Raw genomic sequence first — 19,534 nt, forward strand, 5'->3', positions numbered from 1 at the left:
ATTGAATAGTATTGATCAATAAGAGAAATATTGGAATTTTGTAAAACATAAGAGGGTATAACATAGTCTGACAGGAAAACATTTATTTGTGTATTAAGATTAGTTATTCATCAAATTTTATTTGAGGGACTTGAAGTAAAGTTCTAGATACATGTTCATATGTTGTTAAAGAGCCAACATTATTCTCTATTTTGATTTTCTTTATTATTACTCTTTTTAATCTCTTAGATATTAGCTGAAATAGAAAAGGAAGAATTTATGAGAAGTAATATTCATTGTGACCATCCTGATTCCATCTTAGAGTCTTGTGCTCATGAGTTGCCTATGGATGAACATACTTTTCCAGGTGGACCAGACTATTGAATCTTAATTTTGATAATTTTTATGTTACTTGCATTTATTTTTTTAAAAAATAATCTTCCTTTACTTTTGACATTTGTCTTTTTATTTTGGGGAAGCAAGGGGTGTGGAGTTGCTGCCACACCCAGTGATGCTCAGAGGCCATTCCCATCTCTACTAAGAATGAGCTCTCTTAGTGTCTGGGGTACCATATGTGATACTAGTGATCAAACCAGAGTCAGCTGCTTTTACAAAGGAAGCACTGTGTCCTCTGTACTATCTAGTTCTTTTTTGACAGTTAACAAAATTGTCAAAACATTTCAAAATTATCCTGCCTCTGTATAACTAATTACAAATTCGTTAAGTTGTCCTTGTTTTTACAAAAGACAAACAAATGCTTTATGGACATAATTAAGTTGATTCACTGTATAACTGTCATCCCATTGTTCATTAATTTGCTCGAGCAGGCACCAGTAACATCTCCATTGTGAGACTTGTTGTTACTGTTTTTGGCATATCGAATACGCCATGGGGAGCGTGCCAGGCTCTGCCATGCGGGCGAGATACTTTCGGTAGCTTGCTGGGCTCTCCGAGAGAGGTGGAGAAATCAAATCCAGGTCGGCTCGGTGCAAGGCAAATGCCCTACCTGCTGTGCTATCACTCCAGTTCCAATTAAGTTGATTGAAATTATTTAATTTGTTTCCACATAGCTGACTGTAATAATTATATACAGCCTTAACTTTATTATTGCCTGAGTATTATTTAACTTCAAATACATGTGCATATATATGCATATTTTTGTATCAAGTGCTGTGCAGTAGTTTAAGATAAATTGATTTATTGATTGCAGTAGGTTTACCATGTTCACTCAAAACTTGTTTTCTTTTTGTACTTAAGCACTTTTGTTTTAAAAATCTGGTATAATTTTTTCTTCACTTTTATATCACTTTAGAAACTAGATGCTACAGAGATTAATAACTTGCCATGCATACAGTCTGGTTCTGATAGTATATGTAATACAATTCCTGTATTGCATATGATCCCCCAAGTATAATCAGGAAAGATCCCTGAGCATAAACCCAAGAATATGCCCTGAGTACTATTTATGTGTGATGCCAGTGCCCCCATCAATTACTTTTTATATTTGATACTGAATCCTGTTTGAAAGATTATATTTTTTATACAATATTTTTCACCTCATGAATGCAGATGATCTTGATATAAATTTTGGGTACTATGAAGTTGAAGAAAAATGTAGGCAGTCTTTTGAGGCTTGGCAAGATAAGCAGAAAGAACTGGAAGACCAAAAGCATGAAATTCTCAAAATACAGAGTGAAAAAGAAAAAAGACAGTTTCAAGAAGAAGAAGAAAAGAGATATTCCTGGATGAGACAGTTTGAAATTGAAAAGAAGAAGTTAGAAGATATTTATAAGGTAATGTGTTTTTATTTTTATTTCTGATGTATGAGCAAACTTGGGTGTATGGTATAGGTAAGACTGTTTTATGATTTTTATATCTGACACTGGAAGCAGTTGGCTAGGTAAATAGTGCTTAATATGAAGTACCTGATTTGCTTTTACTGAAATCTAAATTTTAGCTATTTCTTTGAATCGTGGGTGCCCTAATTCTGCATGATGTTTCAAATGTTATCAGAGAAAGACTGATATTTACTACTAATTATTTTTTATCTTTCTAACCAGAGTGAAATTTCTTAGATATGCAACATCTTTTATATTTGCAATGTCTTTACTAATGTGGTCAGTTATATAAGCACATTTTGTAATTGTATTTGGTTGAAGTGGTTCCACGTATTTGAATAATAGATATTTGAATTATATTTTGTGCTTGTCCCCTCCAGTGAACTACTTTCTTAGATTATGTTTTTTCATTTAGTCATTTTTTGTTTTCTTTTTCCTTTTGAGTTTCTCAATCTCCACCCTAGGACTTTACGCCCTCAGATCATTTGGTAGTTAGAGAAAATGTTGTTTTATGACCCTGTTAGTGGATTACAAGGAAGCCAGTGTATGGTCTAGGTAGGACTGACATCTGTGTCATAAATTACTAAAGTTTACCTATATATTTACCAGAACTCACTAGCTTTATGTCTTTCTTTTTTTTAATTGAATCACCGTGAGATACAGTTACAAAGCTTTCATGTTTTGAGTTTTAATCATACAGTGATTGAACATCCATCCCTTCACCAGTGCACATTTTCCACCACCAGTGTCCCAGTATACCTACCCCCCCCACCCCAACCCTCCTCCTGCCTCTATGGCAGATAATTTCCCCATACTTTCTCTCTACTTTTGGGCATTATGCTTTGCAATATAGACACTGAGAGGCTATCATATTTGGTCCTTTATCTACTTTCAGCACGCATCTTCCATCCTGAACGATCCCTTCAACCATAATTGATTTAGTGATCCCTTCTCTATTTCAGTTCCCTTTTCCCCCAGCTCATGAAGCAGGCTTCCAAATATGGAACAGTATTTCTGACCCTTGTGCCTACTGTCCTTGGGTGTCAGTCTCATATTATGTTATATCCCACAAATGAGTGCAGTCATCCTGTGTCTGCCCCTCTCTTTCTGATTCATTTCACTCAGCATGATACTCTCCATGACCATACACCTTTAAGCAAATTTCATGACTTCATCTTTCCTAATCTCTGCTCAGTATTCCTTTTGTAGGTGTACCAAAGTTTCTTTAACCAGTCATCTGTTCTCGGGCACTCAGGTTGTATCAGGCACTGGGCTAAACACCTCCCTTACAATATCTAATTTAATAATGTAATGATTAAGGAACAACAGAGTCTTTTTCTTTCCTTTTTCTTGGTTTGGGGGTCACACCCAGCAGTACTCAGGGGTTACTCCTGGCTTTGCACTCAGGAATTATTCCTGGCGGTGCTAGGGGACCATATGGGATGCTGGAAATCTGGGTTGGCCACGTGCAAGGCAAACACCCTACCTGTTGTGTTATCACTCCAGCCCCGACTTTTGGATTTTTATTTAGTAGCCTGCCATTTTACTATACAAACCTGCTTTTTCTAGGAGCTTTTTTTGTAGAGTCTTTGGATTTTCTAAGAATAGTATCATATCGTCTGCAAATAGTGATAGCTTGGTTTCTTCCTTTCCTCTCTGTTATCTTTTGATATCAAAGATATCAAAGCCCTTGATATCTTTTTCTTGACTAACTGCTAAGTCAAGAACTTCCAGTAATTTATTGAGGAATGCTTGTAGAGCTATAAACTTTTGTTTCAACACAAGCTTTTGCCATGGTGTCCTATAAGTTCTGGTAACTCGTGTTTTCATTTTCATTTGTTTCCAGGAATCTTCTGATTTTCTCTTTGATTTTTTTTCAAGTCACTTATTGTTCAGTAGTGAGCTGTTTAATTTCCAGGTCTTTTACTTGATTTTCGGTGTATGTGATTCAGTTCTATTTTTAGCGCATCATGGTCCAAGAAGATCATTGATACAATCTCTATCTTCTTAATTTTAATTTTATTTTATGAATCACCATGATGTACAGTTACAGACTTACAAACATTCATGATTATGTTTTAGTCATAAAATGATCAAATACCCACTCTTCCACCAGTGCACATTTTCCACCACCAAATTTTCCCAGTGATCCTTCTGCCATTCCCATGACATCCCCCCACCTGCCTCTGGCAGACACATTCCCTTTTACTCTCTCCCTCCTTTTGAGTGTTATGGTTTGTAATGCAGGTACTAAGTAGCCAACATGCCTGATCTATAGTCTACTTTCAGTGCACATTTCCCATCCTGAGCAAGCCCTCCAAGCATTATTCACTTAGTGTTCCCTTCTCTGTACAAGTTGCCTTTTCCCCTAGCATGTGAGGCCAGCTTCCAAGCTGTGGAGCGATCCTCCTGGCCCTTATTTCTTTTATGCTTGGGTGTTAGTCTCCCATTCTTTGCTTTATATTCCATAAATGAGTGCAGTCATTCTATGTCTGTCCCTCTTTCTCTGACTCATTTCTTTCATTATGATACTCTCCATGTTGATCCACTTATATAAAACTTTCATGAATTCATTCTTTCTAATAGCTTCATAATATTCCATTGTGTAGATGAACCAAAGTTTCTTTTAACTATTCGTCTGTTCTGGGGCACTCAGATTGTTTCCAGATTCTAGCTATTGTAAGTAGTGCTGCAAAAACATACAAGTGCAGATGTCATTTCTACTGTATTTTTTTGCATCTCCAGAATATATTTTCAGAAGTGGTATTGCTGGTTCAAATGGGAGTGCAATTTATAGTTTTTTGAGAAACGTCCATATTGTTTTCCAAAAAGGATGAACCAGTCAGTATTCCCACCAGCAGTTGAGGGAGAGACCCCTTTTCCCCACATATATGCCAACACTGGTTGCTTACGTTTATGGAGGTATGCTTTGTGGCCCAGCATATGGTCAATCTTGGAGATCGTCCCATGCACACTTGAGAAGAGTGTGTATACAGCATTTTGAAGACAAAGTGTCCTGTATATAATCTACTGATCCCCTTTCTTCCATTTTTTCCCTCAGATAAAGTATGTTCTTGCTAAGCTTGAGTCTGGTTGATCTATTGAGAGGAGATAAAGTGGTATTGAAATCTCCCACTAGTATTGTGTTGCTTTTGATATCTTTCTTCAAATCTGTGTCATTGTTTTTAGTATTTTGCTGGTCCCTCATTAGGTGCATATACATTAAGAAGTGTAAGTTCTTCCTGATGTGCAGATCACTTGATCGTCAAGAAATGACCTTCACTGTCTCTTTTGACCTTCTTGACAGTCTTAAATCAATGTGGCTAGATACCAGAATGGCCACCCCAGCTTTTTAGAGGGAGTTTTTGCCTGTAGAATTGTTTTCCAACCTTTGACTTTGAATCTGTGTTTTCTCTGACTGTTGAGATGTGTTTCTTGAAGGCAGCGGAATGTTGGGTTCAATTTTCTGATCCATCCTGCCACTATGTGTCTTTTAATTGGTGCAGTTAGCCCATTGACATTGAAAGATTTTTATAGGGTTTAATCCCATCTTTTTGCCAAAGTTTGGTGTATTTGAGGGGTTTTCCTTGTATAAAGTAGCCCATTTAGTTGTTCTTGTAACCATGGTTTTGAGTATATGGAGTTCTGGAGTTGTTTGTCTGTGAAACCGTGTGTTGTTCCTTCTGATATGGATGAGAGTCTAACAGGGCAAAGTATTTTTGATGAGGCATTTATTTAATTGAGTTTTTTCACTAGATCCCACCACTGTCTTCAGGCCCTGAGGGTTTCATCACATAAATAGGCTGTAAACCTTAAGGATGCTCCTAATTTGTAGTCAATTTCTTTATTTGATCTTGCTGCTTTCAGAATTTTGTCTCTGTCTAAGGTTCTCATTGTTCTGATAAGGATATGCCATGGTTATTTGGATTTCTTAAAACTGGTAACCTTCAAGCCTCCTGAATCTGGTTGCATGTGCTCTTCAGATTTGGGAATGTCTTAGATGTCTTTGACAGTTTCTTCTTCGTCAGGGTTTTCTTCCTGTCCCTCTGGGACTCCAATGATTCTTATGTTATTCCTCTTGGCTTCATCTCAATTTTTTCTTGACATCTGTTGGTTCATTTTGGGGCTCTTTGTCATTTTCTTCTGCTGTCTGGAGATTCTCTGTTCCTCATCTTGGAGTTCACTGATTCTGTCCTCAGAAGCTGTCGCTCTGCTGCTGAGGCCTTCTACTGAGTTTTTCAATTCACCTACCAGGTTTTTAAGATCTGTCATTTCTGCTAATAATTTTGTTTGTATTTTCCATATTTCTGCTCTCATATCATCTTGTATTTTATTTCAGGTGCATTCCATTGTTTCTTTTAGCTCCCTATGCCTCCTCAGTGGCTCCCTTCTAAATTCCTTGTCAGAGAGGTTGTCTAGTGCACCATTACTGTTGGGTCTTATGGGCTAGTTTCTTAACTAACTGAACTTGGTGGGCTTCTGCACTGCTGTGAGGTTTAGACTTTCAAACTCACTGTTACTGTTGTGTTTTTAATTGAGGTGGGGCTAAGGAATTATTGGCCTAATGTGTTTTTGGTGATTGGGCTGCCCTAGTGAAAGTTCCACCTAAGAGGCTAATTTATAGTTCTACCGGGAAATGGAGGGGGAGAATAACTCACGGTGCAGCTCTGGATGCCACCCCTACTGGGCCTGTACCAGGATAGGGGGAGATTAAGCAAGGTTCCAGCCCTGTGGAGATGTGAGCTTGAAAACTGGCTCTGCCAACACCCAGCTGCATAGCTCCAGTTACCACCCCTATACCCACCACCCCCACAGGGCTTCTAGCTTTATGTCTTTCATAAAGAGAACTCGAGTGTGTGGGTACTTATTTCCTAGGTATTCTAGCCATTCTGTTTGAGTAAATTACATTTTAAGAATATATGTAAAAATATCGATCATATGCACACAATGACCAAGCTCATTGAGGTTTTGTGAGAGTTCAAGATACCACTCTGTCTAACAGTCATTGGTTTAAAGGTTTAGGCCTTTGCTTCTGTTGAGCCTAAAGTGGTCATCAAAGCCCTAGCCAAAAAGGGTGTTCAAACTCAGTACATCAGGATCCTCCATGAGCTGCATTTCGGATTCACCACCAGGATCTCACCATTTTACAAAGAAGTGTTCATTGACATAGAGGGGTTTGGCAGGGCGATACCATTTCACCGAAACTCTTTAGTGCCACCCTACAGAATGTCACGTGACGACTGGAAGGGGAAGGAATGGGAGTGAAGATAGACAGTCAGCAACTACACCACCTCTGCTCCGCTGATAACATCGTTCTAATAACACCAAACATTAGCCAAGTGGCATGAATGCTGGACAACTTCGACTGTGAATGTGAGAAGGTCAGACTACAGATGAATCTTACCAAAACAATGTTCATAAGAAACGGACTAGTTCCTGACATTCCATTTGCTCTCAATGGAACAAATATCTCTGAATGCAGCAGTTTTGTGTACCTAGGTAGAAAACTCAACATGAGGAACGACTTGGCACCTGAGCTGCAACAAGAGGAAGAGAGTGGCGTGGAATACCTTCAAGTGCATTGAAGAAGTGGTTAAGAGGATGTCGAACCTCTGGCTCTGGGCACATCTTTTCGACTCCACTGTTCTTCCTGCACTAACATATGCCTCAGAGACTTGGTCCCTACAAAAACAGGATGAGAATACTATTCAGGTCTCCCAAAGAGGAATCAAAAGTGCTATGCGTGGCGTGTCACATTTCTCTCAAGTGAGAGAAGGTATCTGGAGTTCTGACCTCCATCAAGGATCGAGAATCAGGGACACCGTCTCATGTGTCAAGGCGTCAAAAATCAAATGGGCCAGACACGTAATGCAATTTGGAGACGAACACTGGACTAGAGCCCTTATTGACTGGATTCCATGGGACGTCAAAAGAACGCCTGGTCGCCCACCTACGAGATTGTCAGACTTCTTCGTCAAGACCCTAAATGAATGGTTTGAGGCTCTTCGTGTTACTGTAGGGAGCGGATGCCATTGGGCTACACTAGCACGGGACAGGGACAAATGGAGAAGTTACTTGCACCCACTTGAGCAAATTGATGTGGATGACAAGTTATACAAGAGATACAAGTGATGTAAAAATAAATTAAAAAGTAATTAGAATGTTTTATAGCCCTGTCTAATCAATAGCTTTTTCTTATAGTAAGCTACAAAATTTTAGCTTTATTTTATTTACATTTTTATTTCACAATATGGTATTGCCAAATCTTTTCCCTGCATATATTTATATCATGATATGATTTTTGTCTTTCCTGATATTTGAATGGACTGGGGCGATAGCACAGTGGGTAGGGCGTTTACCTTGCACGCAGCCAACCTGGGTTCAATTCTTCTGCCTCTCTTGGAGAGCCCAGCAAGCTACTGAGAGTATCTTGGTCACATGGCAGAGCCTGGCCAGCTACCTGTGGCATATTTAATATGCCAAAAACAGTAACAACAAGTCTCACAATGGAGACGTTACTGGTGCCCACTCTCCACTCAAGCAAATCGGTGAACAATGGGATGACAGTGACAGTGAAAGATATTTGAATGGTATGACACATTGATTGTTTGGCATGAATTGAACCCTCCTTGCACCACTGGCACAAGTTTCATTTAATCATGGTATATTATCCATTTGATATATTGTTTAACTTGGATCACTAAGATTTTGTTAAAGAATTTTGTATCCGTGTTCATTAGGGATAATGGTCTGTAATTTTCATTTCGTGTCTCTGCTTCTGGTATTGGGGTAATCAGACCTTATATCAAGTACTAGAAAGAATTTGTGCTTTTTATAAAAAAAAAATATTGAATCACTGTGAGATAGTTACAAGCTTTCATGTTTAGGTTACAATCTCACAATGATCAAACACCCATCCCTCCACCAGTGCACATTCCCTTCCACCAATATCCCAGGTATACCCCACCTTTCCCACACTCCCCCTGCCTTTATGGCAGACAATATTCCCCATACTCTGTCTCTACTTTTGGGCATTATAGCTTGCAACACAGACACTGAGAGGTCATCATGTTTGGTCCATTATCTGCTTTTGGAATACATCTCCCATCCTAACTGGTTCCTCCAGCCATCATTTTCTTAGTGATCCCTTCTCCATTCAATCTGCCTTCTCTCCTCCGCTCATGAAGCAGGCTTCCAGCTATGGGGCAATCCTCCTGGCCCTTGTATCTACTGTCCTTGGGTGTCAGCCTCACGTGATATAATTCTATACTCCACAAGTGAGTGCAGTTCTTCTATTCTGTCCTTGGAATAAAGATGGGTGGCATCACCTTCTGCAACTTCAAACTCTACTACAAAGCAGTAATAATTAAAACAGCATGGTATTGGGATAAAAGCAGACATGAAGACCAATGGAAAAGGTTGAATATCCTGTCGCAGACCCCCAAATATATGTCCACTTAATCTTTGACAAAGGAACAAGAAATGCAAAGTGGAGCAAGGAAAGCCTCTTCAACAAGTGGTGCTGGGAAAACTGGATAGCTACCTGCAAAAAAATGAACACTGTCCTCTGTCTAATGCCAGGCACAAAAGTCAGATCAAAGTGGATTAAAGACCTCAATATCAGACATGAATCTATAAGGTACACAGAATGAAATATAGGTAGAACTCTCCATAACATTGAAACGAAAGCATTTTTAAGGATGAAACAGCACTGACCATGCAAGTGGAAGCAAACATAAACAAATGGGACTGCATCTAACTAAGAAGCTTCTGCACTTCAAAAGAAACAGTGACCAAAATACAGAAAGAGCCCACAGAATGGGAAAGAATATTCACCCAATACCCATCTGATAAGGGATTAATATCCAGGATATACAAGACACTAGTAGAATTGTATAAGGAAAAAACCCTCCAACCGCATAAAAAAATGGGGAAAAGAAATGAGCAGAAATTTCCTCAAAAAAGAAATACAAATGGCCAAAAGGCACATGAAAAAATGCTCCATATCACTAGTGCATTTCCCCTGGGAGGGAAATGCAAATCAAAACGACAATGAGATATCATCTCACACTACAGAGGCTGGCACACATTCAAAAGAACAAAAGCAACCAGTTCTGGTGTTGTGGATGTGGGTAAAAATGGATGCTCTTTTACTCTTGGTGGGAATGCTGACTGGTCCAGCCTTTCTGGAAAACAATATGGACAGTCCTTCAAAATCTAGAAATTGAGCTTCAATGTGACCCTGCTATACCACTTCTGGGAATATATCCGGAGGATGCAAAAAAGCACAGTAGAAATGACATCTGTACCTATATATTCATCGCAGCACTGTTCACAATAGCCAGAATCTGGAAACAACCCCAGTGCCCTAAAACAGATGACTGGTTAAAGAAACTTTGGTACATCTACACAATGGAATACTATGCAGCTGTTAGGAGAGATGAAGTCATTAAATTTGCTTATAAATGGATAGACATGAAGAGTATCATGCTAAGTGAAATGAATTTATGCTTCTTAAAATTTCTGGAAGAGTTTTAGAAAAATTGATTATTTGTCATTTTTTTAATCTTTAAAGAAGTTAGTGAGTTCCTCTGAAATGAGCATTTGATTTTGTATATATTTTGGTTATTCTTTGAATTTCCATACTAGTAAATGATGGGTTAGGTTTTCTATTTGCTTCCAGTTGAGTCTTGGTAGGTTATAGAATTCTAAAAGTTTATTCGTTTCTGGGGCCAAAGAGATAGCACAGGGGATATAATGCTTGCCTTGTGTGTGGGCCCATCGTGTTTTGATCTTTGATACTTCATATAAACTGTTGATCCCTTCCAGAAGTGACCTTGAGTAGTTTTGAGGACAGGATTTGAGCACAGATCCAGAAATAAGCCCTGAGAACAGTTATGTGTGGCCTAATACCCACACCCCCCCCCCACACACACAAAAAAAATCATCTATTTCTAGGTTCTCCAGTTTTGTGGCATTAGGGTTTTTAATGAACTATCTTTCCCCACCCCCCACCGGGGGTTGGCAGATACACCCAATGATGCACACCTGATGATTCTTTGACATTTTGTTTCTCCCCTGTAATCCTTTTTTAACCTCCCCCTTTCTTTTTCATCTGAATTCCTATGGTTTCTTTGTGTGTGTGTGTGTGTCTGTGTGTGTGTGTGTGTTGTCTATGGAAGGGTTTATCAGTCTTACTAGTGTTTAAAAAGTAGCTATTTTTATTTTTATGTTGTTTATATACTCAAAATGGAAATATAGAGGGGTATCATCTATATAATTTTTTATGAAATTTTATTTTTCTGTTACAGCCCTTCTGGCATTTCCCATGCCCCCTTATCTTAATAGTTGTTTCACACAAGTCTTTTGCCACGATCCCCATTTATGTTATATCTTAGGATATCCCAGGAATCCACAAAGGGCCATATGATTCCCAGTTGAAAAATACTGATTTATATGTTACTTAATGTTTAAGATTAAAGAAAGGCTAATTAGAAACACTGGGTGAGTTGGTATCTCCAATAATTGTTTATAAATAAATGTTGTAATAAGCTTATGTTAGGAACTTAATATTTTCTGACATGTTAATATAAATTTATTCTTAAATTTTTATTTTTTTTATCCCCTCTAATGTAATATTTTAATATTACCAAATTTTCAGCAAGAACAGAACAAGATTAATGAGGAGCTCCATACACAGGAGAAAATATGGAAAGAGAAATTTAAACAGCATGAGGTATCTATTTGTTGTTTAATAAGTAAAAAAATCGCATTTGATAAATTACTATGTGCAACTGGCTAATTTAAAGGTGTGGAGAGGTAGTCCAAATGGTAAAGCACTTGCCTCGCACGTGGCCAACATGGGTTCAATCCCAGGCACCCCTGGGCCCTGCAAGGAGTGATCCCTGATCCCTGAGTGCAAAGCCAGGAGTAAGTCCTGAGCATAACCAGATGTAGTTCAATGTCCCTCCCAATGAGATTTATTACCTTAAAAAATTAATAACTATAAATTCTTATTAAAATATAATATCCTAAAATGAAGTTAAGGGAATTTAATGAGTTAGTACTTACACTAAATTGTATTTATTTACTTGTTTCTGGTTTTTAGGACATGTGCAGTGGTGCTCAGGGTGTTTTCTCTGCTCCACCCTCAGCGGTGGCTCCAGGTCATACTTAAGGCCTCGTGCTGAGATTGAACCCGAGCTTTCTGCATGCAATGCATGCACTCTGCCCATTGTGCTACCTCTCCAGCCCCAAAGAAATGTATTTTTTAAAGAACTGTCCTCCACCAGCTGAACCAACAGTGAGATTTTGTTTCTTTGCTTTTGTGATGCTAGAGATTCAACCCAAGTTTTATGTGTACATAGTAGGCAATGTGCCACATCCCTAGCCCTCTACATGAATTTTCAATCCTAAGGTTGCTTTAAAATATGAAGAAGCAGAGTATGATGAATTATGACTTCATTATGACCTAAAATGGCTACTGCATTACTTAAAGACAAATTATTGAATTTAATAACCCCTTATAGTCTAAGAAGAGTCTGATGACATAGTTATAACTTATATATTCTATATTTTTATATAGACATACTTTAAATTAGCACAAATCTAGATAAAATTTCCATTGATTATAAAAAACTTATTTCTGTTTTGTATTTCCTTTATCTTTATTTATATAAGAAAAGTTTTGAAAAAGTAGAGTTTTTTTTTAGTCCAGATAGATTTTTTACAGTGTATAGCATTATGTAGATTTGATGTACATGTTGAATTGATATGCTTCTTTATTATAAGGTGTTAATTTCAACTGTTCATTAAAATTATGTTAGATACTTGAAGAGTAAAAATTTAAGCAAAGTTACCCCCCTCCCAAATAAAAACCCAATGGTAAGTTATCTACAGGTACCCAGTTCAGAATGATTAAATAGCTCTATTGTGTAACTTCAAAATAGTTAAGCAGGGAGGTGATATGAGAAGAGACTTGGAATAAGTATGTAAATATCATCTTGGAGTTGAAAATTTTAATATGTAAAATAAAATTAGTTGTAATTTTAACAAAAGAGCTGATATTTGCATGTAAATTTTACAAAACTGAAGCTAGGTCGATAGAAAAACACATAAAGAACCAAAAGTGGTAAACAACAATAAAAATAAACAGAAATTGTGTAGCATACAGTAAAAGGTTTAATATGATGTAATAGCAATTATGGAAGGAAAGGAGAGAATAGAGAAGAAACAATGGGTAAAGAAACAATATTGAAAATGTTTTAAAATTCCTTAAAAAATATTGATCTTAATGTTTAGAAATAATGATGTCCATGTAGAGTCAATACAAAGAAAATTATACTAGGGAATTTAAAAATATAACAATTAAATTCAAGATAAAAGAAAATAAAAGGAAACCAGAAATATAATATATTATCTAAGAAAAAGGATTTACGATGAACTAAGAGCTAGCTGCCCTTTTAAGAGTAAGGAAGAAGAGGTAGAAAAAAAAGTGCTAATGGTTTCTTTGATCATTAGTATTGTTTGGGTCATTCTCTTCTTTCTAGATTCAGTTTTTAATCTCCGAAATTTACCTAAATTCTCTCAAAATTTTAAAGGCAATGGCAAATATTCTTGATTTTTTTAGATACTTGAAACATCTTTCTGCAGTCTTAAATTTAAAAGATTTGTTTTTTTAGTCATAGATTCCATATTTCTTAGTACTTGATTTTCTTACAACTTAATGATATAACAGCTTTGCATGTTTATTAACTTTTGCTTATACAATGACTGCACATTTGGCATTCATTCCTTACATTATTTTGAAACTTTAGAATGTTTTATATTTTTATATTTGTAAATTTACTTATAAAAATTGTGCTAGCCATTTCTCTAAAACACTTAAAAAGCAGCAGTGAATACAATATAGATAACATTTGCTTTCATAGAGTTGACTTTCTTCAGGGTTCTAAAATATTGCTGACATCTATATATTTGTGTCAGTAATATTTAGAATTTCTATACTTTTACTTAATTTTTGGATGGGAAACATTTTATTGGTATTCTTTACTCCAAATGGCATTGGTTCTGCTAAGTGAACTTTTTAGTAATTGCTTAATCAATTCATTTTAATATTTGTTTAAAAATTTACAATAACTAGCACTGAGTATTTAGCATATACTGACTACTATTTGACTTGTTTTCTTTTAGGAATTTATTAGAAACTTGAATCTACAAATGGAAGAAGAAAGAACAAGATTTAAAGACCTACAGGAAAAAGAAAAAATACGTTTGTTCAAAGTGAAGCATAATGCAGCCGTGAAAATTCAAGCTACATATAAAGCTTTTGTAGTTCGTAGAAAATATGGCCCAATCATAAGAGAACAATTAGAAATTAAGAAAAGAAAAGCAGAAGAGTGGAAAGAAAAGGAGGCTAAAATACGAAAAATAGAAGAAGCAAAATCGAAAAGATTAGAGGAAAAACAAAGGATAGAAAATGAGATTAGAAAGCAGAAAGATGAAGAAAGGATAGAAAGAGTAAAGGAATATGAAGAGAAAAAGAATTTACTGAGACAAGAAAAAGGACAACTATTAAATAAGGAAAGAGTAAGGTTTAAAGAAGACACAAGCAAGCAGCTAATGATGAGTAGAACATTAAAGCAGGGAGGGTATAGTGCCAAATATTCAACTGTTATGGGTATACTAAAGGATAAGAATGGTATAGCCAGAAGTCTGGAAGATGAAACATCAAAGAAGTGGGAACACCTTCCCCTTGGGCTAGTTGAAGAATTAAAGAATACAGAAAACGGATGTAGACAGAGTACACTGCAAGAATCACGACAAATAAAATCAGACAACTCTATAACAAGCAAAACAGTTTTTACTGAATTTAAAATGGAAGAAAAACTAGGAAACCTACTGAAGCAACAATGTTCAGGTAAATCAGAATATGAAAATATAGAGAAAAAGTCTTATTTGGAAAATCAAGATTTTAAAGAAAATGCAATGGAACAGTTTCAATTGCAAGAATTAAAGTCACAGGTCCCCAAAAAGGAAACAATGAAAATTGCTAAGTCTGAGAATATGAGCCAAGAAACACAAGTAGCAATAGTACAACATAATAAGGCGATTAGTGATGTGGAGAAAAGTGAACTACAGAAAATAATCCAAGATAACCAGCAAACTAAGATACTGAAAGTGGAAAATGAAGTGATATCAAAACAGAATAGAATACCAGGTGAAGAAAATGTTCTAATTATTTCAAGAAGACAAAATTCCCTACCTTTAAAATTAGAAAAATCTGAAGTCAAAGAGAAAAATGTAATAGTGCAAAGCCGAGAAAATAATTCAAAACCCGAAGAAACTGTTGCAAATCCTCAAAATAATGTTCTAAATAATGACATAATTTTTTATACCAGCGATGGTGCAGGGACTCAATTGGATGACAAAATAAACAAGAAAGATACTATTTTAGGTAGCAGTACTCCTTGCAATGATGTGGGTGGATGTGTTGCAAAAAATGCTCTAGTTTTTACGGGAGTAAATTCTCCTATGTCTCAAAAGAGAAATATTCCAGAACAATGTCATGAAAATAGAGCTGAATGTGCAAATACTGTGACCTGCTCTTTGCCAGAGACAGCCCTCCTGTTGACTATTAAAGAGAAGAAACTAGCTTGGGAAAAATCATTTAAACCTTGGCTTGAAATTTTCAAGGAAAATCAGCAAAAGAAGGTAGTTAAGAGAAAAAGACCTATTAAATGCCCAGTCAACATCATGTCTCCTTTAAACATGATAGAAATTCTTCGACGTGGCCCTTGGAATACTTTACAACAGGTATTCGATGTTTTTTTTTATAAAACTTGAAAATATTACAGTTGGTTTCCTACAATGTAAATAGAAAATATAGAAGACAATTTTTATCTAAGAATTTTGTCTCTCTTTTAATTAAAATTAGATTATACTATGTATACAAGATTTGGTGTATACTGTTGAGGATGTTTACATACTATACTTTGTTAACTACTGAAAGTTAAATTTAGAAAAAGGGGACAACTACTTTGTAAAGACTAGAATTGGATTGTGGTGAATTTTGCATTTTGATTACTGAAGTTGCTAGTGAAATAATTGCTCTATTGGAAATGGGGATTACTGAAAAAAAAACACCTTAATTGCAATTTTGAGGGTATCTTCTCCCTCAGTAAGATACTATAAAGATCTTTGATACTATCCTGAAGCCTGTGTTGCAGAGTTATTAAAGTTCTAAGAGTGGCAGCTTCTGGGAAGTTGGGGCTGAGTTACAGTAGGAAACTCCCAACTTGATAGAAGTTTGCTTTAATCTTGGACACACCACCACCTAGTGGCTCCTTCTGGAATGAAGTAGATTTCCCTGTACTTGACAAGCCCCAGAAAAGAAGTAGTAAGGATTAAGTCTAGACATTTTATTACTGTCATCACTGTCATCCCGTTGTTCCTCGATTTACTCGAGCGGGCACCAGTAACGTCTCTATCCCTCCCAGCCCTGAGATTTTAGCAGCCTCTCCTTAATCTTCTTTGATAACGATTGCAGGCTCTTTCAGGGTCAGGGAGATGAGATCTATCCTTACTCTTTTTGGCATATGCCATGGGGAGCTTGCCAGGCTCTGCCCATGCGGGCGGGATACTTTCGGTAGCTTGTCAGGCTCTCCGAGAGTAATATACATATTACTCTCCATGAAAACATACAATACCATTAAAAAAAAAACTTTCCAGGGTGGAAAAAACAAGCCAGTTTGATGGTAAGGTGATAACGCACAAGTTACTGGCAAATGCATAAGCTGAGCTGATCTCCACAGGGGCGTTTTGGCAATAAACGGAAATTAAAAAAAAATGCACATGACCATAAACGGCCAATTTCCTCGTTAGAAACATAGTCAGTGATGCTCACATAACATCAGCATGGTCAGTGCAACCCTATCCTGACTGGGATAAGGACCCACTTCTATGGAACACAAGGGTGGCAGCTGATCTTCTGATACCGCTGATATGCGGGCGCTCACCCACCCTATATTTTATATTCATAACAAGGGCACACTCTCAACATTAAGGAATGGTGATTTGCACAAGATAGTTGTGGAGGGGGCGGGGAGATGGTGCAAGGGCCAGGCCCCATGCACCAAAGGGGGGAGGCCAGGGTTGGGTCCTGTAAGTGCAGCAGGGAGCTGTCCACCACCACTCCCACCCCCACGCTGAACGCAGCCCCTAAGACATTTTATATAGAAAAATAATTAGTTTTTATACTGTATAAACTTGGTACATATATGATTTAACTGTAAAATTATTATCCATTATATTGCTAATAATCCTCTAATGAAAACCATATTTTCAGGCAAAAATAAGGCAGGAAGATGACACATATAGAAAAATAAATTCAGATGGTACAATACTGTATCTCTGTATCACTGTCATCCTGTTATTCATCAACTTGCTCGAAGGGCGCCAATAACATCTCCATTCGTCCTAGTCCTGAGATTTTAGCAGCCTCTCTTTACTCATCCTTCTCCAAGGTGCCACACTGGAAGCTCTTTCAGGGTCAGGGGAATGAGATCCATCATTGTTACTGTTTTTGGCCTATCGAATACACTACAGGGAGCTTGCCTGGCTCTGCCGTGCATGCAGAATACTCTCGGTAGCTTGCCAGGTTCTCCGAAAGGAAGAACTAGACTATAAGGGGTCGGAGACTTTGTTTTATAGTCTCTGGATCTTGGTCGTTGATGGGATTACATGGCGCTGGGGGCAGTTTGTGGGTGTGTCTGCCTAGCTACTGGAAAATGGCGGGTTTGGGTGGAAGTGGCCCAGTCCCGATCCAAGCAGCCTTGGAGATCTCGAGATTCTAGAGGTTTAGATCTGGAGATCTAGAGATTCTAGTGCAATACTAGAAAATTAAAATTCATATCCTATTATTCCAAATTTTACATAATGCCACTTCGCTTTGATGAACGCCTAGGAGTCTTGTGAACTAGCTCAAGTGCTGGAAGGAACACCTGAACAGCATGTAGCAGACTCCGAGTTCAGTTCTAGTACTGAATGCCCCTCCATAATCTTTGCTGACTGCAGCCTTAAAAAGGAAATCTGGAAACCTCTGTTGTTTGCTAATGGAAATAAATCTGAATATGATTTAATTTTTGGGGGGTGTGTGTTGAAGTGGAGGTTGCCTAACTCTCAGCGGTACTCAGAGGACACTCCTGGCCCTGTGCTCAGAGATCACTCCTGGCAGTGTTGGGGATCACATGCAGTGAGTGTTAGGGATTGGAGCAGGGTCAACCTAATGGACAGCGAGCACCTCCACACCCTGTAACAATCGGTCTATATTCTATTTATAATTAATCAAAATCTGCTGTGAAACTGAAGTAGACAGAAACAAACACGGCCTTTCTTCTGTGGAGCTTACTTTAATAGAGAAAATGATATTCAATGGATAAATACACTGCTATAGATTTAGAAATGTTGCAAATATGGTTCCAGGATGTTCTGTAAGAGCACAGGAAGACAAGTGTTTAAAGGTATCTGGGATATGAAAGAGCAGTGTAAATAACAAGTGTTCTGTCCTAGGTGATATATTTATTTTATATTAAATGTTAACTACATCAACAACAATTATGATTGATGAATAATTATTGGTAATTAACAAAGTATTTTTGTGTTTCCTGGTGTCAGTATTAGAACTTATTAAATTTTTGGTATTTTTTTCACTAATGTTAGCTTCTCTAAATAACAGTCCAAAATAAGGGCCTTCTTATATGCTTTTGTATCATAGCATGAGAGACAGCTATTCACCAATTTTGGTGATAGCAGTTTTATATTTGACTGTTATTTCTCTTATGCAATTAATTATAAATGGTGTGATATTACATGGTATACTTGAAATTAATTTTTATTTTGTTCAAGTCAGTTGTACCATTTATTGTCTTTTCGTAGCTGAGTTTTAAACAGTTTTTTATCTGCAATGAATAGACATGTGACTGTGGCACTAAATAGATGTTCAACACAAAACACAGTCATTCCTTTTGGTACTTTTATCATTACATTTTGCCATAGATACCTGTATGTCTTTCAATCAACACAAGAATGAACGAGTGAATTCCCTAAAATATAATATTCTAGGTATTTTAAATGCAATGCAATCAGGAATAATTTAAAAAAGATATAGTTGATTAAGCAAAACCAATCAATGAGCAACGGAATGACAGTGATACAGGGATATAGTGAAGCTCTCAAATATTAATTTTTCAATTATTTTTACATTGGCCTTATTTGGGAAAAAACTATGAATTCTATTGATATATTTTAGTTTTTCCAAAAGGGTAGTGTACTGTATTCATTTGTTTTTGTGTTTTGGGGTTTGGGGTCTCACCTGCCAGTAGTCAGGAGGTATTCCTTGCTGTGCACTCAGAGCGCCTTATGTGGTGCTGGGGATTTGTTATGGTTGCTGCAGTTGCATGCAAGGCAAGTGGCTTCTTTTCTGTGCCTCTTCAGTCCCCATTCATTTCTTTTTAAAATAAGTAATTAGTGACCTTCAGCTATTCTCCAGTGCCTGGTTTGTTTTTTGTATCTGTTAGTTTGGGGGACACAGCTGGCAGTTCATTCCTGGCAACTCACTCAGATATCATTTCTGGCAGGTCTTAGGGGACCAAATATGGTTCTGGATATTGAACCCAGTTCAGCCTCTTTCAAGGAAAGAGCCCTGCTTCCTTGTACTA

At 37.1% G+C, this 19,534-nt stretch overlaps 1 protein-coding gene across 1 annotated transcript in view; it reads left to right on the top strand.

Moving 5' to 3' along the window:
- LRRIQ1 (leucine rich repeats and IQ motif containing 1) overlaps positions 1–19,534 on the top strand; it is a 213,390-nt gene that overhangs the window by 11,855 nt on the left and 182,001 nt on the right. Inside the window, exons 5-8 of the mRNA XM_055118200.1 lie at positions 229–346; positions 1,549–1,772; positions 11,479–11,553; positions 14,010–15,632. Coding sequence (XP_054974175.1) covers positions 229–346; positions 1,549–1,772; positions 11,479–11,553; positions 14,010–15,632 — 2,040 coding nt within the window. The remainder of the gene's footprint in view (positions 1–228; positions 347–1,548; positions 1,773–11,478; positions 11,554–14,009; positions 15,633–19,534) is intronic.

This window comes from Sorex araneus, chromosome 10 (genome assembly GCF_027595985.1).
Source record: "Sorex araneus isolate mSorAra2 chromosome 10, mSorAra2.pri, whole genome shotgun sequence".
Classification (NCBI taxonomy): Eukaryota; Metazoa; Chordata; class Mammalia; order Eulipotyphla; family Soricidae; genus Sorex; species Sorex araneus.